At 49.9% G+C, this 21991-nt stretch overlaps 1 protein-coding gene across 1 annotated transcript in view; it reads left to right on the forward strand.

Annotated features, from left to right (window-relative positions):
- The window catches only part of HS3ST3B1 (heparan sulfate-glucosamine 3-sulfotransferase 3B1), a 42795-nt gene extending 22293 nt beyond the window's left edge, over positions 1-20502 (forward strand). Inside the window, exon 2 of the mRNA XM_025428324.3 lies at positions 16561-20502. Within this exon, the coding sequence (XP_025284109.1) occupies positions 16561-17179 (619 nt within the window). The 3' untranslated portion in view covers positions 17180-20502. The remainder of the gene's footprint in view (positions 1-16560) is intronic.
- The last annotated feature ends 1489 nt before the right edge of the window (positions 20503-21991 follow it).

Here is a 21991-nt window from a genome sequence, read left to right on the forward strand (position 1 = left end):
TGGACACAAAAACCTAAATTCTCGTCTGTTGATGATGCTTCTTGGAGGAGCACCCACATCTTGCGGCTCATTCCCACCCCGGCTGCTCTGTGGGAAGCTACAGCTTACATGGGTGAATTCACAATCCATTAGTGCCAGGCCCTTGACCCACCTCGCCCCAAAAGTGAAGGCAATCCTTGCTGATACATCTTTCCTCATTTCTATCCCGTTCCCCCGCTCTTCATTTTTCCTTTCTTCAAAATGGCTTTGAATATCTGCTGTTTTCATTCCTGCTGTCCCCTTCCCATTCGGGTGCACAGAAGCTCATTTATTTTGTATCTATCTTCTTTTTTTTTAGGATTTTACTTACTCATTTGACATAGAGATAAAGAGAGGGAGAGCACACAGCAGGGGTAGCAGGAGGCAGAGGGAGAGAGAGAGAATCTCAAGCAGACTCCATGCTGAGCATAGAGCCCGGCACGGGGCTCGATCTCACAACCCTGAGATCACAACCTGAGCCGAAACCAAGAGTTGGATGCTCAACCGACTGAGCCGCCCAGGCCCCCCTATTTCGCTCATTATTAATGAGAGAACCAGGCAGGTGTTACCATTGGTTCAGCGGAGAAGTCAAAAGAACTTAAGTTCCCTTGGAATGAGGCAATGTTGATATGAATTTTTGAAGAGGGCAGGAAGCTGACACACACACACCGCAAGTGGTAGGAATGGTAGGAAGTGGAAGGGGAACCCGCAGACCTTGAGCTTCCACTGGAAAGTGTTTCTCTGCATACCTGTGGTCAAGGACTGTATGGCATTGCTGTGTTGTTATTTATGATTCACAGAGCTGCAAAATATTTCAAAGATGTGAAAAGCCTGCAGTCCACTAACTGGAAGGAAGCACTCTATACAATGCAGCTTTCCCCTTTTTGCTCATTCTAAATTTTTTTTTCAAGTTTTGATTTAGTTTTTAATAGCGGTTTAATGCCTTTCTTGAATTACTGGTTTAACTTAAATTTTGAAAAAAATGTAATATATTAATACACATACCATAATCTTCAATAACAGGGAGAACATTAAGAAAACATTTAGCAAACATTTTTACATTCAAACCTGGATATTAAAATAAATGCATTGATTACTTTGAATCACTGTGTATCAAACCTCATGATTCACATTTTGGGATGGATTCTTTTCTGAATGCAATACCTAACTTTTGATAATTTTTAAAAATTAATATTTGATCAGATAATGTAAGTCAAGGGATCCCTGGGTGGTGCAGCGGTTTGGCGCCTGCCTTTGGCCCAGGGCGCGATCCTGGAGACCCGGGATCGAATCCCACGTCGGGCTCCCCGTGCATGGAGCCTGCTTCTCCCTCTGTCTGTGTCTCTGCCCCTCTCTCTCTCTTTCTCTCTCTCTGTGACTATCATTAAAAAAAAAAAAAAAGAAAAAAAAAAAAAAGACTCTAGACTCTCTCTTCCGGGATACCTACATATATTTTAAAAAGAAAAAAAAAAAAAGATAATATAAGTCAAAATGAAGACAATCAATCCTTTAAAAGGACACACTATTTGTCCATGTAACAACAGCTTCAAAGTATTTTTGGACAATTTGATACCTTCATTCTAAATTTCTTTACGTGTTCTTACATCAGTCTTTGACAGGCTCACAGAGACCAAATCTGTTTTTAACATGTTCTGCTGGGAAGCACAGTCCCCCCATGGCTCTTAACACATCTTCGTGCCACTTCTCTCCTACATTTGACGTGGCTTTTCATTGCCTCAGATCAAATCCAACTTCTGTTTAGCGTTTCTTCATTTACCCACGTACCCTTCGTTCGTCTAACAGCAGCTTAGTGTTGCCACCATGATAATAAGGCACAGCCCAGGTCTCAAGCCCCTTGAGCACCGTGAGCAGCAGATAGATAGAGGTCATGCTAAGAACTCTGCATGCATGTGCATGTGTGCACACACGCATGTATTTGCCAGAGGGTGCTGGGAGGGTGGTGGTCATGAGAAGGGAGCAAGGATTGCTGACCCAGAATGGGGAAGGGATGAGTGTCCTATAAGTTTTTTTAGGGGGAGGGGGACTGAGAAGAATATTCTAGAAGGAGGGAAGTTCATGGGGGAGGTTGGAGAGAAACTTCAGGACACATTTGAGGAAGTGCAGGTGCCTGCCCACAGCTGGGATGAAGTAGGGTTGGGGGAGTGGTGAGAAAGGGAGGTGGGGACATGGGGGGCCCTTGGAGAGAGGCCATTGCTTTGCCATCCCACGTGGAAGGCTGTGTGGGTGGAGAGCTGGGGAGATGTATAGGCTCAGCCAGCCAGTTTTCCAAACTTTTTTTTTTTTTTTTTAAGATTTTTATTCATGAGAGACACAGAGAGAGAGGCAGAAGCACAGGCAGAGGGAGAAGCAGGCTCCCTACAGGGAGCCCAAGGCGGGCCTGGATCCCAGGACCACAGATCATGACCTGAGTCAAAGGCAGACACTCAACCACCGATCCACCCAGGTGTGTGTGTCGCCCCCCCGCCCCCGCCAATCTTTCTGACCTGATTTTTTACCATTCTTCCAAAAAAAGTCTTTAGTCCAGGCTAAATGACCCAGTCACTGTGTTACATTCGTAAACTTGGCTCTCGTTTCTTCTTGACTTCCAGCTGTCGGTGGAAGTAGCTCAAGGAAGCTTCAGTCATCCCCAAGGACACACCTTCTGGGTGCTTCTTTTCCACACTTCCCACTTTGAGCCGAGCATGCAGGATCTGTAGGTCAACTTCTGTTGCATAGAATTTCTCTCCAAATTCACAGTAAGCCCCTGGAGGGCAGGAATCCTTCCCACAAATAACAAATTACCCCCCCCCCTCACCAATTTCTTAATCATCCATGATAAATAGCTCACTCACATTCCTAGTCTGTTTTTTCTTGCTACTACCTAGGAGAGAGAGAGAGACATTTGGGGTGTCGCAACCTGCCACCATGTCTTGGATGCCTGGGAATGCAAGGGAATTTTAGTACTGATTAAAGCCAAACAATAAGCAAAAGAATTCAACCACATGCAACAATAAAGACAGGTAATCATAATAACAGATATACATCACGACATGATATATAGTATAAATAACAAGGTAGAGGTGCCCAGGTGGTTCAGTGGTTGAGCATCTGTCTTCAGCTCAGGACGTGATCCTGGGATCTGGGATCGAGTTCCGCATCGGGCTCCTCACAGGGAGCCTGCTTCTCCCTCTGCCTGTGTCTCTGCCTCTCTCTGTGTCTCTCATGAATAAATAAATCTTTAAAGAAAATAATAAATAATAACATAAATCAGCGAATGAGGATCATTTTTCTCATTGTCATGAACCGGTGACCACTTATTAATTAGGCCAGGTGGCCATCACGGGTGGCGCGTCCAAAGTCCGCTAGGGAGGGGCGCCCACAGCTCGGCTCTGTCCTGCAGGGGAAAGAAGGAATCCTGATTGTACGTCACTTTTGTCCTCTGCTTGAGCATGGCATGCAAGTTGAAGGCCTTCCTTGTGCCCATGGCCTCCTGGTGTCATTGTGTCACCTAACGTCACAGGTGTGCTGATACATAAATACTGCTCCAGAATTCACTCCGGGCGTCAGGATACTGTGACCATCCCCATCTTCCAGCCTGGCGCAGGCGGTGATCGTTCATCATTCTAGTCCTTCTTGCACGTTTGCACCGCGGCCTCCAGCCCTTTAGCATCAGGCACTGCCGGCTCATCTCCTTGCATTTGTTCACGTTCACGTTCGCGGAGCATGTTGCTCTCAAGTACTTCCTGGGCCCGTGTTTAGCTGTTGTCTTGTGTTTTCTTTTGAAGATAAAAATCTTGAACACTCACAGCCCAGACGGATACCAACAAAACACAGAGGGCAGTCCGATTCCACCGAACGTTTGGTGCTTAGAAATAGTCCTCAGGCTTAGAAATAGTTACGGGGTTAGTTTTCCGCTCAGGCTAACGCAGGGTAAAAGGCTAATCTCCCTGGCAATTCCTAGCTGCTCTGTCACCAACCATCTCGTCACTTGATCTGCTTGGTGCTTATGGTTTTGTTCCCTTGTGGGCCTTGCTGGGTCGGGCAAGAGAACGCTTTGTCTAGAAGCAAAGAATTGCCAGCGATTTTAAGACTCACCCAGTCAAGCAGGAAACTCCCAGAGAGTTTCATCGAATGTAAAAAGTCACGATGAGACGCACTCACACGGAAGCGTTGCTTCAGCCTCTGGCACGTTCCATCTTTCCTGTCTCTGGACATGAAAGGCTCAAGCAAGGGGGGCTCTGTAATCTCTAACAAATTAATTGATTCTTTATTAAAAAGAAGAAGAAGAGGAAGAGGAAGAAGAAGAAAGAAGAGGAAGAAGAAGAAAAAGGTTGACCATGACAATGGATGGCTGAGAATTTGGGAGGTTGGATGTTTCACCTGCTGAAAATGGACTCTGGTGAACTTCGATATTTCCCAAGCTGAGAATCCCAACACGAGTGTGGGGGGGGACTTGGGTGGGTGTCCTTGCAGTTTCCATTGGCAGTGCCTTTCCCCTGATGTCCTGGAGAGACCCCTTCCAGGCCGCCTCCAGCCCTGGGTCACACCAACAAGGAAGAAGCACGGCCTGGTGACGCTAAGGGGTGTACGATAAGAATCAGCATTTTTTTCCTTTGTCAGCATTTCTCTAAGTGCCTAGGCTCCCCTGGATGTTCTCTCTGGGTGGAATGTCCTCCTTTTCCTCTCTACAATGTCCCTGAGCTATTTAAAGCCTGTGATAAGGGAAGTTTATTTGTACTCATTTCCCTTTAGTTTAGGCCTCACTTAAACTTCTGTCTCAGAATCTTTATTGACCTCATTCACTTTATACGGTTTCACTTGATCACCATAAAATGGGGTTCTGTTTGTTGAGTAGAAGGGAAGCGGAGAGCAGGATGGAGCCGTTGTCCTGAACTTAAGTCAAGGGTTGAGTGCGATTTCTCTGGTCCCAAAACCCTACCGGCCGCACACCAAGGAGGCAGGAAGGTAACGGATGACATCAAGTCTTCACTCCGTAGATCTGGTTTCGGCCAGCTGGGTTGTTTCTTTACATCAGCCTCAGGGGGACCCCTGCCCCTGAACTGTGGCTGTTCTGCTCCTTGTAAGCGTCATCCTCTGCTGTGTTAAAAAGAAAGAGAGAGAGAGAGAGAGCAGGACGCCTGGGTGGCTCAGTGGTTGAGCATCAGCCTTCTGCTCAGGTCGTGATCCTGGGGTCCTGGGATTGAGTCCCCACAGGGAGCCTGCCTCTCCCTCTGCCTGTGTCTCTGCTTCTCTCTCTCTGTGTCTCTCATGAATAAATAGAATCTTTTTTAAAAAAAGAGAGGGAATCCTTCCAGGTAGGTTTATTCCTATTAAAGAAATATTCCTGCTTCTTTTCCCATTCTTCTTTGGCTTGGAGCATCACATTCATTCAGTCAAGTCAACCCAAAAAGTGCTTGATGTTCCTTTGTGCCCAATGTTCCTAGCCAGCCCCCCCAGCCCCCCCCCCCCCGCCCCCGCAAAGGTCCCAACTTGAGATCATAGTGCAAGTGAAGAATGAAAGGAAGCCAACACTCCTTCAAATACTTGTTTAGTTGTTTGTTTGTTCTAAAGATTTTAAGTAATGTGTACACCCAGCATGGGGCTTGAGCTCACAACCTCAGGCCAAGAGCCGCGAGCTCCATCGACTGAGTCAGCTGGGCACCCCTCAAATACTTGTTTTTTCACATGAACTTTTGAATTTGAGAACCAGTTTGGTGTTTGTCTTTAGCAGTATTTCCCTAGAAACACCCCTAGTATCTAAGGGTATCTAGGGCTGTATGTATCCAGATACTAGATCCCCCTAGTATCTCCTTGGGCATCTGCCAGAGGAGATAGGGTGGGATTCATTCCACATTATCCTTGGGCAGGGTTTTCCTGCTTTAAGGGGCTACTCACCTGCAAGCTACATTTGACTTTATTTTTAATTTTTTTGTAAACTAAGCAGGACAGTATTTCCATTTTAGAGATGAAGCAAGACAGCTCAGAGATGATAGGCATCTTGCCGGAGACCACACAGCCTGGCCTTGAACTCTGCTTTTCGTTCTCCTCCACCAGGTACCAGGCTACTTACTTAGCAAGTGGGTGCATAGATTTAGGGAGTGTTTATCATTGGCCTCTGATTTATATCCTAGGGGTTGGTCTATGCTGGCGCCCCACCACCACCACCCGGGTGCAGTTTATGCATATTAAGAATCATCAAGATAACTAGAGGTTCTACTTCACCCCTGCCACCTTGGGCCAAACACTGCTGGCCGGGAGAGGAGCTGTTAGAGGGGTGGTATGGGGAAGGTGGGTAGTAGAGGGGTCATCTTCTAGAATCTCAGCACGGAAAGAACATCCTTTTAGACCAACCCATTCACTTTTTTTTTTTTTAATGTTATTTATTTATTCATGAGAGACACAGAGAGAGAGGGAGGCAGAGACACAGGCAGAGGGAGAAACAGGCTCCCTGCGGGGAGGAGCCCCATGCGAGACTCGATCCCAGGATCTGGGATCACCACCTGAGCCGAAGGCAGACCCTCAACCACTGAGCCACCCAGGTGTCCCCCAGCCCGTTCACGTTTATAAGAGGGAAACTGAGCCTGAAGCTTTGAGGGCCTGTCCAGGGCCTGAGGCTCCTGTCGGGGGCAAGGCAGGGACCGGAACCCAGGGCTCTGACCCAGCACCAGAAGGCCCCCTCCCTGGCCCCGCGTGTCCTCTCCCAGCCTCCCTGTGGGGGGTAGTGATTTTCCTCTGATCTCTGATCTCTGATCTCTGGGCCTGGCCGAGCCGAGTGCTTCAGAAGCTCCAGAAGCTCGTGGTGGAGGCCTGTTTCCAGACTTGGGCAGCGGTTGCCCCAGGTCGTCCCTGCCCCGGGAAAGGAGCCTGCGACAGTGTCCCAGCCCCAGGGACGGGCGGCCAGCCCGGCTCCACACGGGGGATCCCCGAAGCAGGAGCCGGGATGCTGGAGCTCCGGGGCTTCCAGCGCGTCCTGCTCTCCTTTCCGCATCCTCTGCTCTGCCTCCCACCGCCCAGCCGCCCCGGGGCAGGGCTGAAACTTACTTTCTAAAAAGTCTGCTTTCCCAGAAAAGTCTTTTTGTTTCTAAGGATCAAAAATTGTGTGTGTGTTTCCGGGAAATGGGACGCAGATGACTCCGATTTCACAGGATCGGTCCCCAGCACACAGTGAGGTCCAGTAAACTCGAGCAATGCCCCGGAGAGCTCATCACAAAGGGCTATTAGCTTTTAATTGAAACCCTCCCTCCCCCCCACCCCACCCCACCCCCAGCCCCTTCCAGGAACAGGAACTCAGGCCTTTGTGAAGCGAGGCTTCTGCCAAAATAAAAGGCATCTTGAGTCGACCCAGAGGAGTGAGATGCTCTTTTGCGTCCCACCCCCTTATGGCATTCAGGGGGCTTTTCATTTTCTGAGCAGTATTGAAATTCTAGGACAATGGAGGCCAAATCCTTGTAGTGGGGGTTGGGGGCCGGGGGTGGAGGAAGAAGAGGGGAGGGTTGGGAGAGGAGGTCTGGGGGAGGCTAGCCTTTGTTAGCTTTTTTTTTTCCGTTTTCTACCCATTACATAAAATAAAATAAAATAAAATAAAATAAAATAAAATAAAATAAAATAAAAGGCCCTGGGTGAGGGGGGTGGAGGGGAAGGCCCAGTAAACTTTATCATGAATAATGACATCACTTCCGGCAGGACATCCCCATCCAGCTTTGGGGGGAGAGACCCTGAGAACAACAGACTGTTTACAATTTCATTTTAAATTATTTTTAAACCCTCCCTGAGGAGTTCTTTGATATGCAAACAGTCTCTCTCCACACACACACCCCCCCCCCCACAATGGAGATAATTATTTATGGAGATGCGGCTCTTTGAAGGGGAGGTCTATCGGGTGGGCTTTGAGCTTCCAGAGGACAGGAAGAAGGTTCCAGATAAGGAGGGGCCAGGCTGATAGGGATCTTGCTCCCACCCCTCCTCCCTCCAGGGGAAGAAAGCGCCTTTAAAGAAGAAACTTCCCCAGAGTGACAACCTCTTAGTTCGAGGCTCACTGGCGTCTCCAGCATTGGCCACAGTCAGGGTTTCCAGAAGTTCTTTCCTGGTCTCTCTGTAGGAGAGTAAAGGGGAGGGATAGGCTGCAGCTCGTGTGAGTGAGTGAGTGTGTGTGTGTGTGTGTGTGTGTGTGTGTGTGTATGAGTGAGAGAGAGACAGACAGACAGACAGACCCCCAGAGGTGCACTGTGATTTATATGGTCGCAAGGTAGCAAGACACCAGGGAGGTTTCTGGGGTGCTGGATATTTAGGGTTGGTAGCCAGGCCTTCAGAGAAGGTAAGAAGGGCCTTGCCCCACACTTGTCAACCACACAAACAGCAGTGATCAGGGCTGTGATGACCCTGGGGCCTACTCTTTCTTGCCCCTGGGTTTTTCTATTGAAAATGCTTTTATTATTTTTTTAAGATTCTATCTATCTGTTTGTCTGTCTGTCTATCTATCTATTCATTCATGAGAGACCCAGAGAGAGAGAGAGAGGCAGAGACACAGACAGAGGGAGAAGCAGGCTCCATGCAGGGAGGACTCTATCCCAGGACCCAGGGATCAGGCCCTGAGCCAAAGGCAGACGTTCAACCACTGAGCCACCCTGGTGCCCTTGAAAATGCTTTAATTAAGCCTTAGGCCTCAGGTACCAAGTGCCCACGGAAACCTCGGAGAGACCACCCCCTCCCTGCAACCTGCCAGCAACTTTTCCCTCCAGGACTTGTCTGGCTTGCTCCCCTCCCCTCCCCACCCCCAGGTGCCCTTCTTGTCCCTTCAAGCTGGCTTCCCAGTGATGGGAAGACTGAGGCACTCAGCACTGAGCCTGAGATAAAGCCCTCAGCTTCCCTCTCCCAGGCCCTGGCTCCCTCACTTCCTTCCGTTGGGAGTAGAGGGGCCAGGGCAGCCCCAGCTCCGCCAGAGGGGTGCAGAGCAGTTGAGACACTCCAGTGACCCAGGATGTCCTTTCATAAAATAAGAGGGTTTTTTTACATGTATTTTAAAGGCAGAAAGCTCCATATTTTCATCCCTTGTCTTGCATGTCTTCGGTGAAGCTTGTGACCTTCTAGAAGTCTCAGTTTTCCTTAGGACTTCGATTTTCCTTTTATTCTGGGGGGTTGGGAGTGGTGGTGGGGAGTGAAGGGCCAAGCTGCTGTGCTCCTTGCACCCCAGGAAGAGCCCTCAGCTCAGAGGGGAGATGAAGCATAGAAGGGCGGTGGCGAGAAGGGGACACCCAGGGTCGTGGCCCAGGCTGGGGCGGGTGAGAGGCTGGACCCCCCCGCCCCGCCCCAGGAGAAATCCACAGTCCACAAAAAAAGAAGCCAAAGACATCTCAGTGTTGTGATTATTGTTGTGGCTTGAAGTACATTTTATTTTTGAGACCAGTTTGGAATTTTGGTGCAAAATTGAGGGGAAGGGGCCTGGGCTTGCTCGTGGTTATACGCCTCCCCCACCCCCCACCCCCCACAGGTGCAGGTGTGCCCCCACTACACACATCGCCCATCAACGAGGGACATTTCTTACAAGTGATGAAACCTGCCTGGACATGTCACAGCATCCCGGGTCACTCTTGGCGTGCGTGGGCCTGGACAAACACACGATGGTCATGTATCCACCTTCTTGGTACCAACGCAGACAATTTTCGCTGCCCGAAAATCCTGGGTGCTCCCCATCGGCTCCATGTCCTGTCTCCCCCATCTCTGCCGATCCCAGTGCTGTCCAGTTCAGCTGCTGATGGCCTGTGGGTTCATCAGGGGGCCTTCTGCTTGCTTTTACCTTATGAAGGTGACATCCTGTGTTTCCTAGATGAGGGGGGGCATCTTGGGAGTTCAGAAAATGTGGGGTATTTCTACAACCAAGTGAGGACATCATTCTCCCAATGGGGGAAGAGAAAGGGGCAGGCCACATGTTCGAGGCTCTCCCTGGGTTTTCTTCCGTCTGGGTGGGAGTCGGGCCCTCCCCACGCACTATGGCTTGCAGCTTTGTCTCCTCTCCATGCCTTCACTCGCATCTGCTGTGCACAAACGTCTCCGGCATCTGCTTGACTTTGCTGAGGTTACATCCATTTCGATAATCTGCCTTTTTATTGTTGTGTCATTTGCCAGTTCAGACAAGAAGTTCAGTTGCCGGACCAGGGGAGCCAGGGATGTCACGCCCGAGGAGACAAAGAAACCGGGGAAGGAGAATGAGGGCCTTGTCACAATTCTCGGGCTTTTGAGGGCTTCTCTGGTGCAGCCGAATTTCCTGCTTCTTGAGGCCTGAGGGTGTGTTTTTAATTGTCTGTCGGCTTTTAGCAGGGACACAGGACAGCCAGGCCGAGACTGGGGATGTGCATTTGTGAACTCTGCTTCTCCTGCCCTGACCTCCAACCCCCTGGGGCTTGGAGGGAAGGTGACTCTGCAGGTGGCGTGGTCGCCTCCTTCACTGTCTGGCGCAGACCCAGGCAGACAGGTATCCCTGAGTCCTGGGGCTGGAGATTCTAAATCCTCATACCTGATTGGGGCCGCCCTCCTTACCTTATCACGATGAGAAAAGCCAGAAAGGGCCCAGCGGTGATTTTTTGACATACTTCATCTTGGTTTCATGGGTTTTTTGGGGTGTTCTTTTATTTTTGTCTTAAAATTTTTATTTATTCATGAGAGACACAGGCGGAGGGAGGAGCAGGCTCCCTGTGGGGAGCCTAAATGTGGGACTCGATCCCAGGACCCCAAGATCACGACCCGAGCCAAAGGCAGATGCTCAACCACTGAGCCACCCAGGTGCCCTATGTTTTTGTTTTTAAGAGGAGAGATGTTGAGTTCATTCGAAGCCACAAGCTTTGGCACAAGCATCCGTCAGGCCTTCCGGTTAGCTGTGCTGTCCTTCACCGGGTTCCCTCTCTTCTGTTGACGTCAGCTAATGCTATCTGACTTGTGCTGCTGCGGGTCAGGCCTTATCTCCCTCTGGTTCTTCCAGTTTGCCTCTTGCCCCACTGGTAGCCTGGTTTGTGTTCAGTGACTCACTCTGAGCGTGCATCTCCGTGCACACGTGCATTTAGGGGCTCGAACCTCCTTTCCTTCTCTTTGCAGTAAACCTGGACCATATTTTATTTGCTGTGATAATGGTAACTCTCTGCAGGATGGAAGCTGTCAGGTGGAACCCTTGCTGGCTCTGGGACCGAGTCCGCTTTCCTCGGAAGGTATGGGACCCCCTAGACTCACCCTAAGCCTGTGACACAGACACGAAGTCTCAGAGTCGCTGAAGGACTTCCATTTGGTTCGCAGTATTGTTCGAGGGGAATGGAGTTTTTGGACCATGTGGCTGTCTGTCCCCTCACATGGTGTCTCCACGGAGGTGGCCAAGTGTGTGACATGTATATGACAGGTTCCGCAGGTTTCACTGAACACTGATTTCCGACCCTGGCTGCACATGAAAACCATCTAAGCAATTGCCACGTTGGGGCCCCCTGCGCCGGGGGCCTCATTCGGGGGGTGGTCTGTGATGAAGCCCGGGCTTTTAGTTCAGAGCCCTCCGTGAGCCTAGTACGCCACCAGGATGTAACCAGCCACCCCAGAGGTGGCACCTGGCTTTCTCATGAATATCCACAAATAAGTCGAAAGCCTGCCATACCCCCTCCAGACCCACCCAGGGCTTAGGCCCAGCTCTTTGGGGTCCCTGATGGTCCCAGAAGATCACTGTGCTTGGCGTTGCTGGATTTGGACGGCTGACATGCCTGCCTTGCCTCTTCAGTTTCATTAAAGAAGTGGGGTCCTGTCTGCTTTCTGGGGTGGGTGATCCTAAGAGATCCAGGGCGTCTTAGGCTCGTCCGGAGGGCAGTTCTCACAGCTGCGAGCCTATGTCTTCCTCAGACTGGCACCTGAGACGCTCTCCACGGGTGGCTCAGTGGTTGAGCATCTGCCTTCAACTCAGGGCATGATCCCGGGGTCTTGGGATCGAGTCCCACATTGGGCTCCCCACAAGGAGCCTGCTTGTATCTCTGCCTCTCTCCTCTCTGTGTGTCTCTCACGAATAAATAAGTAAAATCTTTGAAATAAAAAATTTTTTTTAAATAAATTAAATTTGAAAAAATTAAAGAAAAGTTCTCTCAACCCGCATTGGCATCAGGAGCACCCGATGGGGATAAGGTTTCCTTGCCTGCCCACCTAATAAAAAGGGAAGGAGGGCCCGGGGCTGCTGGAGGGGAAGAGCTGTGCCCACAGTCGCTAATATCCCATATCCCGGGCAGCTCCCTGCCGGAGAATGGGAACCTTGGAGGTCTATTGTTTTGAAATCTGACTCATATTTGAACAATTAACGATCGCAGTCATCTGGTTCTAGCACTGAAATACCTATTATTAAGATCCTAATCTATGGGCGAGAAAAAAAAAATACAGGTGTCTATTTAAAGGGAGGACAGGTGTGTGTGGCTCCGGGTGCTCTTCGTCGTGTGCAGCAGAATCGGGAGGGCGAGGGGTGGAGGGGAGGCCGCGGAGGGCCCACGGGCCGGCCTAGCCGTCCACCTGCCGCCCCGACCGGCCCCCCTCTCCCCTTGGGCCGGATTCTTCCTTAGTAAATTGGGGATTGCAGGCCCCACCTCAAAGGCTCGCTGCGAGGATTAAATCAGATAATGCACGTGGAAGTTTCTCCAAGCGCCGTATAATTATGAGCTGTGACGAGCAGTTTGAGAAACTGGCTTTCATAATGAGCCGCTCAATTAAGCTGCAGCCTCTCTGCTTGGCCCCCGGGAGGCCCGCCTGGGGCTGGAGGGGCCGCGGGGCTGCTGCGAGGGGCTCGCGGGCCCCACTCGAGGGGTCTTGGCCTCCGCCGGGTCCTCGTCCTTTCTTCTTGGAACCACTCGTGCCCAGAGGGGTTTGAGTGTTGGGCCGGGGCGCCACGCTGGGAGGAGGAAGAGAATGGGAAAGGCTTTTGCTCCTCTGTTTGCACATTTATATCTGCTGTGGATAAAGATCACTTATTAGAGAATATATGTTTTATGATGAGAACGTGTATCTGGTGGATATAATTAGAGACCTGAAAATTAGGGGCACCTGGGTGGCTCAGCGGTTGAGCGTCTGCGTTCAGCTCAGGTCGTGATCCCGGTCCCGGGATCGAGTCCCGCATGGGGATCCATCCCCCTCCTCCCCGCCTCTCCCTGCAGGGAGCCTACTTCTCCCTCTGCCTGTGTCTCTGCCTCTCTCGTGAAAAAATAAATAAAATCTTTAAAAAAGAGAGAGAACTGAAAATTAATTTATCACTCATTTTTAAGAGTCCGTGTTTTGCGACACCCATCGCTATAGGCAGCTCTTTAAGGAATATAATTACTAAATTATATAATATATATAATTTATTATATGTTATATATAATTACTAAAGTATATTCCTTAAAATATATAAATTATATTCCTTATAAATTATTAAATTATACTAAAAATAAGGAACCGTGACATTGTAGATATTGAATAGTGTTTGCCTTCAAATGCATGTTTAAGAATTAGAGAATGAAACAAGAAGGAAGCAGCCGAAGGGGGAAGGGGAGGACCCATCTGCAGGCTCCCAGAAGGTTCGGTGCCAGGGGTCCCCACCCAGTTCCCAAGCTGTGTTCCCACCGAGTGGCTATTGGCTCTGTCTGAGCGCAGTGCCCACCATGGAAAAACCCCTGGAAGCCAGCAAAGGGGGGTTTGGGAGGCACCTCAGGAACGATGGGGAAACCCAGGTGTGCGTCTTCCCCATCAGCCACTGGTTGCAAGCACGCACTCCGAGGGGAGAGCCTCCCAAAGCCTCCAGCGGGCACGGGCTGCATGGTCTCATCACAGCAGGAGCCCCCTGGCTGTCATTTGCACAGTCACAGAAAGTCCTGGGGCCATGCACTGCTTTCTGACATGTGTGCAAGTTCCAGACCATCCTGGGGGGAGGGCTCCCTTTGGAGCTGGCACCCAGAATGGCTTGGGTGCCCATAAGCCGTCAAGCTCAGGAAATCTGTCCGCAGTTCAGGGAATCTTTCTTTGTGGCCAAGGAGGCTTTGCCTTCAGACTGGAGGACAGTGAGTCTCCCCCGTTTCCTTTTTACCAGGTCTCTCGTGTGCTCACTCATTGCCCGGGGCCCAGCGAGCCACTGAGGGTTTACTGCCAGGCCTTTCTTGAAGGACAGGGAGGAGAGGGAGAGGGAGAAGCAGAGAACCCGACATGGGGCTCGATCCCAGGACCCTGAGATCATGAGATCCAGGACCCTCGGATCAGGACCTGAGCCGAAGGCAGACCCTTAACCGGCTGAGCCCCCCGCAGGCGCCCCTTGATAACATGTTCTTGACTCCAGCTAGCGACCGGCTCAGTACCAAGGCTGGCGGAACAGTCCTCTCGAAACCCTAGGTGGTGGGCATCATCATTTGGCCCATGGTTCAGATGAGTAAACTGAGGTACACACAGGTAAGATGACCTATCCAGGGTGACACACCATCCATCAGCGGGGCTGTGGAAAGTCGAACCTGGCAGCCTGACTTCAAAGCCCTACCTGAGGACAGACCCCCCCACCCCCACCCCTACCTCTCTGTCTTGGCCCTGAAGAACTTTGGGGGTTAGATTTCCTTTCATAGTGGTGGTAGCACGTGGGTCCTGAATGTTCAGCCGGTGGCAGATGGCTTAACGCAGGGGAAAAAAAAAAAAAAACAAAAACGCTTGGACTTTTATCAGACTCGACCTGCTTTTGGGTGAAATGCAAAATCTGTTGAGCGCCAGGAACTCTCTCTAATCCTCGCTCACATTAGCCCGATGACACGGCTACATTCACCTAAGTGGGTAATGGGCAAAGTGGGTCAATCCAGCTTTAGCTTAAGCAGGGGACGGCTGTGGTGCTGCGAGGCCGTCCTTTAGGGAGAACCTTCTTGCTCTGGTTTGCTGTGGAGGGAGCTCTTGCAGCGTGGGGCCCTTTCAGCCTCGTGCGATAGAGCACTTGGTATCATCATTTCACAAACGTGCTCAGGACCGGAGATGTGGTCTCGGGAGATGAGGGGTGGCTCGAAGCTGGAACTTGAGAATGTCCTATTGAGAGGTAAATATTTGGTCAGAAATGATGTGGGGGGGCGGGGAGAAATGATGTGGAAATTGTCTTTTTTTACTATTAATTTCCGGGCCTGTAGAGAAAGCAGTCAGAAATCACTTTCGAAGTTAATGGAAGATTGTGCATCTGTGCCCGAAACTTAATCACCAGTACACACACACACGTGCCCAACTGTGTCCTACCATGTGCTCTAAGTTCTGGATCGAATACGGTTAATGCTGATCACCACCGTCCTCCTAGGTGATCGTTTCTAGAGAGCATCCGTTAACAGACCAGGTGTCCAGCATGTTCCAAGCATACGATGATCATTATTTTACTCCTCGTTAATCTTCCGTGACAAGGAGGTGTACTGTCTCTTATGTTTTCACAGGTGAGGAAAGGGAGGCCCAGAGAAGTTAAGACAGGTATTCGAGGTGACCCAGCTTAAATGTGGCAAAGCCAGGATTTGAACCCCGGGCAGTCAGATGTCTGAGCCCACTTCCCTTAGCAGTTAGGCTGAAAGGCCCTGGCTTTGCAGACCTCACTCACAACAACTGAATGCGGCAGGTGGACACTCTTCCCATTTCCCATGATTGAACGCTCAAGTTCAGAGAGCAAATAGGGCACAACCTTCCACGTCCGTTTATGTTGTCCGTGGGAACTGCCACCACGAAATTGCTTTCTGGCGCCAAGGTCGTGGCCTGCACCCCACCTCCACCCCAGCTCCTAACAGTTTTGTCTGCATACTTTGGTTTGAATGAATGCCGTGATAGCAATCATACGAGTCTTTTTTTGTTGTTTGTTATGGAATCTAAAGTATTTCTGAAAGCTTCTAGGGTTGGGTCTTGGGGATTTCCTCCTGGCAAGTTTGTATCGGTTTATGGTTCCATCTGATTTCACCTGGTTTTTAGGCTGCCATGTGCGTGCGTGTGTGTGTGGTGGCCTTGGGGTGTGCTTTTCTGCAGTAAAGGCATTTTTGCCAGTGGTCACTGTGCTGAAGCGGGTACCACACGGCAGGGCCGGGAGGACATCTCCCTTCCCAGGCCCAGGCTTGGTGAACATGTGAGGGCAGGGTTGTGAGGACGCATGAGCAGTAAAATCTCTGGGAGCCCCAGGTGTCAGAAGGGGTCATATCCAGAAGCCAAGAGCCCATGTTCTGACATCAGATGCTTGGGGCAGGGGTACCTGGTGACTCAGGTCTTGATCCTGGGGTCAAGTCCCTCATCGGGGTCCCTGCAGGGAGCCTGTTTCTCCCTCTGCTTGTGTTTCTACCCCTCTGTATGTCTCTCATGAGTAAATAAATAAAATCTTAAAAAAAAAAAAAAAAGATGCTGGGGGCAGTCAAAAAGCTGGACACCTGAAAAAATAAATTTCATTTGCATTTCTTCCCTCTTTCTACCACCGTCCCCCTCTAATAAGAGTGAGCCAGGATGCAAAGTGTTGCCATTGACACATGTGCCCAAAAGAGGTGTGACACCTTCTGAGTTGAGTTTGCTCTGCTTGCTTCCCCCCAGGGACCTGATGCCGAGGACCCTGGACGGGCAGATCACCATGGAGAAGACGCCCAGTTACTTTGTCACCCGCGAGGCGCCCGCGCGCATCTCGGCCATGTCCAAGGACACCAAGCTCATCGTGGTGGTGCGGGACCCGGTGACCAGGGCCATCTCGGACTACACGCAGACGCTGTCCAAGCGGCCCGACATCCCCACCTTCGAGAGCCTGACGTTCAAGAACCGCTCGACGGGCCTCATCGACACGTCGTGGAGCGCCATCCAGATCGGCATCTACGCCAAGCACCTGGAGCACTGGCTGCGCCACTTTCCGCTCGGCCAGATGCTCTTCGTGAGCGGGGAGCGGCTCATCAGCGACCCGGCCGGCGAGCTGGGCCGCGTGCAGGACTTCCTGGGCCTCAAGAGGATCATCACCGACAAGCACTTCTACTTCAACAAGACCAAGGGCTTCCCGTGCCTCAAGAAGGCCGAGGGCAGCAGCAAGCCCCACTGCCTGGGCAAGACCAAGGGCAGGACCCACCCCGACATCGACCGCGACGTGGTGCGCAGGCTGCGCGACTTCTACAGGCCCTTCAACTTGAAGTTCTACCAGATGACCGGCCAGGACTTCGGCTGGGACTGATGGCCCCCGCGGCCCTGGGACCTCCCAACCTGGCTTACATATCCAGAGAGATTATATGTATGTAAAATGTACAGAAATCTATTTTATAATAATTTATTTTTAATTCATAAGCAATTAATTCACTAAGCTGCCTAGCCACACTCTGTAGAGAGTTAGCCTCATGCTCTGTGAACATTCCAAAGTGTTTGCATCTTTTCTTTCCCTCACGATGGATGGTGCTTCCATTTCTTTTTGTGTTTTGTTTTGGAGTTTGTTTTTGTTTTTGTTTTTGGGGTTTTTTTGCCCCTCCCCCGTTCTATTTAAAAAAAGAAGAAAAGCACAACTTGAGATTTTGGTTGTTACGGGTATGCAGCCTTCGATCGCTGTCTGAATTCACTTGCCATCTCCTCGGGTCTTGGGTCTTGGGTCTTGGGTCTTGTGCCCAGCTTCTTTCCCTCATTGGAACACCCAACTGCCCCCAGCAATGTGGCTCTCTGAAGGGTCCTGTGGCACATCGCAGCCTCCTGCCTGGGTGTCGACATGTCCAAAGATGTAGACGCCAGGCCCCAGGGCTAGGCAATCCCCCCGCCCTCCCCGCGCCCCCCTGATTGTGCCCAGCTCACAGGGGCAGGGAAGTCACTACCTTTGCAAGGATACGCGCTTCCTATCTGGAGTCGGCATCCCAGGGACCATGGACTGCAGTTTTTAATTTCAAAAGATGGCCTCTGCATCTTCTGCCCCAGTCCCTAGTTCATTAAGCAGCTTGAAGTGTATGCAGGTGTTCTTGCCCCGTCTTGCCCAGGTCACATGTGTGAGACACTTGGGTGCTGCTTTAGACCTAAAGACGACCTCTCATTTGCACGAGTGCACCACGCTCGGTTCTCCAGGCAGACAGTTCTGCTTCGACACACCAAAGAATCCCCTAGGCTAGCAGAAGCACCGGCACAAACCCACGGGGGCCAGGGGTCAGGACCCACAGGTGTCAGGTGCATCCCACACCATCAGAGTCCCCCACTTAAGGTGCTGCTGGGTGCCGAGCCAGCCCACGTGGGGCACATCCCAGTAGAGTGAGCACCTCATTGGGCAGAAAAGACAAAGAGTACCAGAAAGACAGGCAGTCCGTCAGAAGAAGAGAGTCCCTGGCTCGTTGCTTGATGTCTGGAGCTCTCCTCGAAATTCCTGGCTCCTCGCCGATGGGCAGCACAGTCTGTAGCCAATAGCCAGACAGCAAGAACCAAGTGTGGCTCTGGCACAGACAGGCTGGGAAAAGAAAGCTGGCCCATGTTACCTGAAGGCGGCCGAGCTGACCCTTGTGAAGATGTTTGAGCTAGATCCCCAGCAGGAAGGCTGCCAGCGTAGCCACTGTGGATGCAGATTGCTCTCCCCACCCCTCCCAGTTGAGAGAGCCCTTGGAGATTATTTTTGATGACTGGCCTGTGGCCGTCGGGGAACCATATAGCAAGATGACACAATGAACATCCTCACTCTATCCCGTTTTCTTAAACCAGAATGCTTCTCCCCTAAAAGAGTTTTCATTCGAGTTGCTAGTTTGAGCAAGGCATGTGTGAGGAGATACACACATCATCCAGATGGTTGGGGTGTGCTATTTGCAAAGACCCTTTTGCACATTGGATGGGGATAACTTGCCCGACAGAGCAAGAGAACACGCATGAAAAGAGAGAGAAAATCCTTCATCTCTCCAAACTGAGGTCACTGGTCTGTGAGTGATGTCCTGTTGGTAATCTGGTTTGCATCTGCCCACACGTGTGTCAGCCCAGACGATGACTAGCGCACACCAAGCAGCAAAACGATCATCGAGGATGGGCACGGGGCGCTCTGTGCATTCATTCCTGAGATACTCCGTTCATTTCAGAGCTGAAGTCCCAGCCTCTCCCAAGTGGTGCTCAAGCGCCCACCGAACCCTGCTCCGCCCGCCTTCTGGCCACTTCGGTGCCCCGGCACGGCTCATGCTGTAGGATTGCAGAAATTCAGAGGAGGGTGTGCGACAAAGCAGTAGGAAGGCTTGCACACGTTTTTCCTTCCCCTCTGGGTCCCCGTCTTCTTTCCAAGCGGGACAGTTTTGATTAAGTTGTTTATCCCCTGCCTTGCAAGGGAAACAGGAAGTCTTCCGATAGAAGAAGGGTCACTGAGTCATGAACACTGAAGTGAGTCAAGATTCTATTCTGGGTCAAATCCTTGAATCCAAGCAGATGTTGGTCATTAGCAAGGACGGACCAGTGCACGTTTTTCTGTAGAAGACAAATAAATGAAAGCTGCCGTGCATCTCTTCGTAGGGGCCTGATAGCTTACAGTTCCTGACCCTTCCAGACGCGACATCTGCCCGGCGGATACACCCCATCATATGATAGTTATTATAGGAGCCCGAGCACACACATGTTCCTCCTGCCGAAGGTAAGCGACGGGTACAATTCAGCCTTGAGTTCCTGTTCTAGCAATCTCCAAGGCCACCAGCTTGAGTCCTTAGCTGCTAGAAGACAAACACCCAGTTCACGTTTTGGCACTTTGTCCCAGGGCACGCGTGGGTTTCTTTTTTTCCCAATTTACAGGAAAAGCTCTGATAATACTCTGGGGAGGGGGGTGGTTCTTGATTCCTCTCCATTTTCATTTGCTCGTTAAAAAACAAAAAGATTAGCAAACAAAAATTGGAGGTTTTCATGGTCCTGGTGTTTGTGCTGTAGTCTGGTAACCTGACGGGTGGTCCCTGGAAAGCTATTTTAGGTATAGTGATGGAATAATAAATACTTAATTTGGATGATGGAGGAAGGGACATGGTCTCTTTCGTGGGATTTTTCTTTGGAAGTCATTTTGAGTGACGGATATATACTATTGGATCTTTGGAGAAATCATTTCAGACCTTTGGAGAAATATTTCAGGCCAGGATATTTATAAGAAAGGAAAATGGAAGGTTCCAGTAGACTAGAAATACTTTTAGCGTGTATCTCAAATGCTGACACAGACATCTGTGTCATTTACGCTGACACAGACATCCGTGTCATTTTTCTTTTCCAGTTTCTCAAGAAGGAAGGTCAATGAAACCGAAAAGGTGTGGTTAGAATTCTTTTTTTCACTTTCGTAACATTAATTTATGACTGCGTTCGTTCAGCCCAGTAATCTGAGAAATACTGTGCAAATTCTAGCAAGTGTGTCTTCTATAACCTGGATGTTAGAATAGCCAATATGTACAAAAAGATTAAATCAAGTATTTTGTCCTATGTATAACACAAATTACTTTTACACAGAGAAAGATGTTTCTAGGAAAAAGAAATTCTGGTAATTCATACTATTTCTTTGTATGAACAAATAAAATTTATTTTACCAACTTGTGGGTGCTTTCCAGTTTTCTTGTGTGTTGCGGATGGACAAGGGAGTGCTGGATGATTCTGAAACTCATCACATGCCTGCACATGCACATGCACAGTCATTCTGAGGGCAGGTTGATCTTGTCGATTTCCAAATGGAACCAACCTGCAAATACTGGGGGCAGATTTTTTGTAAATGACTCTGAAGGTTATGAGATCATGGGAAGGGCCCTGCCCCCGCCGGAGGAGCATTCATGCCACCTCTAGAACACCAGGACCACCATGTGCTACAGGTCTTCAGAGCCTCAGGCTCCGGCCAGGGTGGTGGTGGGAGCTGCCACCGAGTATGACAAAGCAGAACATGGATACAAGCTGGGTGATTTGGGTGATGGTAGCAGCCCCTCCTCACATACACAGTTGCATGGAGATCCTTATCCTTGAAACAGTAGAAAAAATATTTAGACAAGACAATGTTTCCATATCCTGAGCCCATAGTAAGAGACCTGTTTTGTTTTGTTAAGATTTTATTTATTTTTTCATAAGAGACACAGGCAGAGGGAGAAGCAGGCTCCCTGCGGGGAGCCCGATGCAGGACTTGATCCTAGGACCCCGGGATCATGACGTGAGCCTGAGGCAGACACTCAACCACTGAGCCACCCAAGGCGCCCCAAGACCTGTTTCTTTTGTCATGACGTACCCTCTGCATCATGATGATTATTTATGGTCTTAAACATTTGATTCGTCCTTATGTTTTGCTTTATTTTGTTTTTCAATTTTCCATGGAGATTAATTCTAGTTTGGTACACCTCTGGTTGAGTTTTAGAGTAGCAGACACCAAATGGATAAATAAAGGCTCATATCCGGAGAGTTCTGCTTTCTTTATATTTTTTAAACCACTCCATTGAGGTGTAATTGGCCTAAAACTGAGTACATATTTGATGTATATAATCCAGTGAGTTACATGGTGAATGTTCACTCAAAATCCTCACCATTATCAATGCCATAAGTATAGCCACATCCTCCAAAAGTTTCCTCCCACCATCTTTATTTTTTTGTGATAACATTTCACATGAGATCCACCCTCCCAGCAAATTTTAATTTGAAAAGGGAATGAATATGTTCAATCTTAGGTGAAAAGCTATTATCTCCTGCCATAAAGAGGAGGTAACCAAAAAAAGAAAAAGAAAAAAACAAACAAACAAACAATGAAACCAAGCAATGCTAATACTTTCTAGCTAGATCTGACTCAAGCCAGGTTTGTCATGGGCTCACCCACTGCTCCTGGCAATGGTCACTCCTGGTGAAGACTAGCACTTCGCAAGTTAACATCATTCCTGGAAGAGTGGAGAAGAAGAAGGCAGGAGCTGCCTGATGCTATTTGGTGCTGAATCCATCAATACCCAAAATGGGAGCCCTACCACCCCACCCCACCCCACCCCGCCGATATCTGGTAGCCCGGGGGGGGGGGTGGGGGGTAGCACTGGGTTTTCTCGCGTTTTGGAAAACACTGTGA

Source organism: Canis lupus, chromosome 5, assembly GCF_003254725.2.
Source record: "Canis lupus dingo isolate Sandy chromosome 5, ASM325472v2, whole genome shotgun sequence".
Taxonomy (NCBI): domain Eukaryota; kingdom Metazoa; phylum Chordata; class Mammalia; order Carnivora; family Canidae; genus Canis; species Canis lupus.